The sequence below is a fragment of the Penaeus monodon genome, chromosome 3, assembly GCF_015228065.2.
Source record: "Penaeus monodon isolate SGIC_2016 chromosome 3, NSTDA_Pmon_1, whole genome shotgun sequence".
Lineage (NCBI taxonomy): Eukaryota > Metazoa > Arthropoda > Malacostraca > Decapoda > Penaeidae > Penaeus > Penaeus monodon.
Genome location: NC_051388.1, coordinates 27,565,966 through 27,570,965, shown reverse-complemented (window position 1 = coordinate 27,570,965; position 5,000 = coordinate 27,565,966). Strand labels below are relative to the sequence as shown.

Sequence of the window (5,000 nt, the reverse complement as noted above, 5' to 3'; positions counted from 1 at the left end):
TTCAGTATAAGAATTTACTTCAAGTTGTCTTACACCCAAAATTGGCTTGATTGTTAGTTATGTTGTGAGTATTTGTTGAAAACCACTGTTCTGTGCTTTCCCAAAAGAAACAATCAGGATAATTGAAGGTGAACACTGTGGAATAGTGTTGAACTTTAACTTGTTTAATAATTCTTACTTATTTTCTAACCATTTCAGTAGTGATAAAGCAAACAAAAATAAGAATTCTCTACATATAGCTCAAGGTTTTAAACTAATATTCAAACAGAATATTCTTATAGAATGTGATAATTCTACATTATGAAAAAACAGCTTCCTTTGATCTCTAGTAGTGGAAACTTGCCCTTGTTTATCTGTTGTTAGTAATGCAAATGTATGGATCATGAAAGCCAAAAAAATAGAAATTCAGTTTAAATATTTCTAAATGTATATCAGATTGATAACTGGTGGTATAGGAAACATAATACTGTATTTTCAAGTGAAATACCTTAATGTATCACAAAATAGCGCTCAAAAATATGTATATTGCAATGTATTAGTGGTTGATAATAATTTAAAACTATTTTGAGTTATTACTCTGTGTCCACTATAATTTTAGTTTCTTAATTTTGTTTATAAGCAGATGGCTCCATCAGCTCCTAGTCACCAAGGAGTCAGGTATTATGCTCACCTGATATTCCTTAAATTTTCAGAAAGATAACATTTTATTTTTATTACTATTATTACTGTTAACAATGCCCTAACAATAACATTGTCAATGATAATGATAATGTTAATTATTATAATAATGGTATGAGAATTTTTCTAAAAAAAATTCAAGGGTAAACAGGTGAGATCTCCTTGATGACTATGTGCTTGTGAAGCCATCTATGCACAAACAAAGCTGACAAAACAAGACTACAGCGGACAGAGCAAGTACCCTGTGCCAATGGCTAAAACTAGTGTATGGAAACAGGAGTAAAATTTACAGGTGAATACACTTTCTTTGCTTTAAGCTTTCCTTTTTTAAATGCAAAGTATTTTCACTGTGAACAAAAATTAGGTTTTGATAATACATTTTCTCTTTTCAACACAGATATCCATTGGCCATAAATAAAGCTTCCTTCAACCTTCATTCATCCTGCATTCCTTATATTGCGCTATAATAAATCTCCTAGCATAATGTGTAATAAAACATGAAAATGCAAACATCTTAATAAGTGTAATTAATTATTCTCTTGAACATAGTTGCATAGGCAAAGGCAATTTCAAACTGGAATATAATATGCATTACTAGTTTTTTAACACACAAAACAAAGGATATGACAAAAACAAAAATACTTTTAGAGTTTAATCTGTTAACATAATATTCTCTTCTAATAAATCATAATATTTAAACTCTTACTATAGAGAGGTAATGTTATTTTGTATAGTCATAGAAACCTGGTTTACACATAAATATGTAATAACATGCCACAGTATATATAAGTAGCCATTGCATTGCCTTAATCATATTTTCTAAAACACTACCAAAAATCATTAAATGGGTCCTCATACATATACTATGTTGCACTGGGAACACCATCTAAATGTTTCATCAGCCATGTTAAAAATCTAAATCATGTTGACTAGCTGACATACCTATGTGTGAAAGATGTTCTCATATTATTGTGTCTGTTCCCAAAGCACAGACTCTGAAATAAAACAGCAGTTATGATTGGCATTGGATTCAGACAGTAGCCTTGACCTAAGCTCATGCAGTAATTAAGCATCTCATCTAGAGTCTATAAGGTTCACAGATAGATAATGTGATTGTTTGCATAACTCAGGTAATTAATTTCTTTCTCTGTCATATTTTGAAAAATGCCACTTAACATATTTCATTTTATTTTTTCAACTGATTTCTAGTAACTTTGGACCAATTATTAAAAAAAACAGCATTAGTTTTCTCTATCCCTTTAGGTATTTTGTTAAACACAATGCCTTTAGTTTTCTAAAAAAAAAATCCATTTGAGACCTTTTGAATGCAGAAACATGACATAAATTGGTTCAGTCTGCTCCTACATATCGCAAAGAGTATGATTACACAATTTTACTTTTCACATAAAAGATGATTCCTGCAAGTAAGTGCTAATTAAGTATGGCAACAGTGAATTGATGCCATGTAAAAATATTAATACTATCCCTGGTTAAGTTATGGATTATCTTCATTACAAACATAGTATTGATAACAGACACTGTACATTTGTCAATTGTTAAAACTTCTAGATAAAATAGAGCCATTAATAAAATATTCATAATTCTAGGTTGATCAACTAGTTTTTTATGAATTTTCAGTTTCAAAATGATGATTTGGAACTTTATTTCCTAGTTGAAAGACACTAATATGCAATAAATGTCATCTTTAAAAACACTTTGGACTATACATCATCAAACTAAAATGAGGTAGAAATTTAAGATGTTAAGAAAAAAATGAGTCTGATAAGAAAAAACATGACATGCTTAAGCAAAACTAATGCCATCTTTTTAATAAATGGCCATGAATTAAGTAAAAATCAGCTGTCAAATAATAATAAATTGATGAATAATCAAATAAAAGTAAGTATATATTTTGAAGCTGCATGGTGTATGTAATAATTACAGTGTGTATACATATTTGTGCCTATGAAGTTATTAAGGCTTATATGCATAAATGTATCAACAAATAACATCAAGTTTACCACGAGGACACTCTTATTCATACTGTGGAACTTGATATATTTTATATGATTAGAATAGATAACATGATACTTTTGGTAATCAATGTTATCTCATGAAGATAATGATCTATTCAATCTTTTCAAGAAATGTTCTTATAAGGAATGTTGACATTTACTGCAATATATCAATATAAGTAACAACAATAGTGATGGTGACAATACTGGAAGTCATGTCACTGATCACAGCTGCCAAATTACATCTTGGTACTCAATATATCAAAGAAAAAAGAAAAACTATATACTATCTCTTGACTTAACTAATGAGATCAGGTCTCTCAGGTTTTCTCATTAAGTTTCTATACCTAAAAATCATGGTATTTCTGTCAAATATTGACACATTTTCGGTTCATAGCCATGGAAGAGCAGTATTTGAAAAATGACTAGCATTTACAGCAAGATGGATACTCAACATTTACTCATATATAAGCTGCCTTCCTTTGTAAGGCTACACCTTTTTTTGCATGTTTTAATACAAAGGAGCCCAGTTTGCCAACCTAGGCTTAACTGCAATAGAGAATAACCACATATACATTCATACTCTACAAAACATCCATGAGGTAAAACTAAAAAGGCAAATTTCATATCTCTCTCACATATTCAACTCTACTAAATAAAGATATTCTGAGCATGCAAAACAACATAGTAAATGCATACCATACAATTAGGTATATCTTAAAGTTAAGTACAAAATTTAAAACCATAATTTGCAAGTTTGCAGAACAATGATTATAAGAATTTGTATGAGCCAATTCTAATTTCAAATACGTTACTAAAACATGACCTTACTATCTTTAACTCTCCCTACATTTATGGAAGTCCTCCAAACAAAATGTGATTTTCTTACCTAAAACAATGTCAAACTTTTTCATTACGTTCTGTCATAACAGGGAATACAATTTTTCTCACACTTTTTTATTACAAATATTATTACTATTTTTTTTTTTACAGTCAGCATACATATCAGATTTCAGTCAAAATAAGGAAATGTACAATTATGGTTGCATAATAAAAAAACGGTTTTATTACATGCCACTAAACAGTTTGGATACAAGAAACCACTATCGTCAGTGTCATGGGTTCTGGCATAAAAAAGTTAGATTCCAGAATTTTGAAAAGACTGTTGGATTGGATTTATATTTGAAATAAAAAAAGGTAAATTAAAGTAGCTCAAGAGTGATTTCTATTACAGTCCAATAATTTTTTGATGAACTATGACACTGACTACAGTCCTGAGTATCTCTGATGATACACAGTAGTGGTTGAGAAATCTCATGTGTTTTCTACAATGATACTTTTTTAACCATAATTTTTTATGTTTTGGTAGGGAGGGGGGATTGCAGGGGAGAGAAAAGGCAGTTCATATGTGAGTAAAAATAGCAGCCACCTGCAATTCAAGAATATGGTCCCAGGGTGCCTTGAGCACAGTTCAGATTCAAGACAGTGGCTGACTTAGCTAACACGGATGGACTTCAAAAACAATGTTCTCATTTGGATCTGAAAATTGAATTAACCCACTGCCGCCGGGAAAATGCTGTGCTCAATTTTTTTTTTTTTTTTTTTTTTTTTTTTTTTTTTTTTTTGTGAGATGTCTCTGCACATAGATAGCTCTGCTAGTGCTTAGCCACAAAGGAGTCAATTAGTAGACCTTGTAACCTAACCGGATTTCACTTTTCCTTGAACTGGTGGGAAAAACAATTTTTGTTTTTTTGCTGTTTTTTTTCTACTGATGCTATGAATATCAATGTTGTTATTCTTAATATAAACATTATAATTACTTTAATGTTATAAACATTTGTAACGGCAAAATAAGATAACATAAAATATTTTTGTAAATCAAGGAAAAGGGTAAATGGGTGAGACAGGCAGTACTCCTAATTGACTCATTGGTGACAGTATAAATGCAGCCATCTATGTGTAAAAATAATTAATAAAGTAAACTCACGATGGGTATAAGCCATGCCCGGTGGTATTGGGTTAATTAGCTTACTTTTCACAGTGTGTGTGTGTGTGTGTGTGTGCGTGTGTGTGTGTGCGTGTGTGTGTGTGTGTGTGTGTGTGTGTGTGTGTGTGTGTGTGTGTGTGTGTGTGTGTGTGTGTGTGTGTGTGTGTGTGTGTGTGTGTGTGTGTGTGTGTGTGTGTGTGTGCAAGAATATGTATGTGTGGATCCAGATGTGTATGTGTGAATGTGGATGTGTATATATGTATATGTGTATGTGTATGTGTGTGTAATGTGTGTGTATGTGTAATGTGTATGTGTAATGT

General features: G+C 31.1%; 1 protein-coding gene across 2 annotated transcripts in view; it reads right to left on the bottom strand.

Moving 5' to 3' along the window:
- LOC119593935 (probable palmitoyltransferase ZDHHC24) overlaps window positions 1-5,000 on the bottom strand; it is a 9,691-nt gene that overhangs the window by 668 nt on the left and 4,023 nt on the right. The window contains exon 5 of one of the 2 annotated variants that reach the window (XM_037942964.1): window positions 1,318-1,673. The exons of the other annotated variant lie outside the window; for it this stretch is intronic. Coding sequence (XP_037798892.1) covers window positions 1,640-1,673 — 34 coding nt within the window. The 3' untranslated portion in view covers window positions 1,318-1,639. Of the gene's footprint in view, window positions 1-1,317; window positions 1,674-5,000 lie in introns of those variants that run through there. 2 annotated transcript variants of the gene reach the window in all.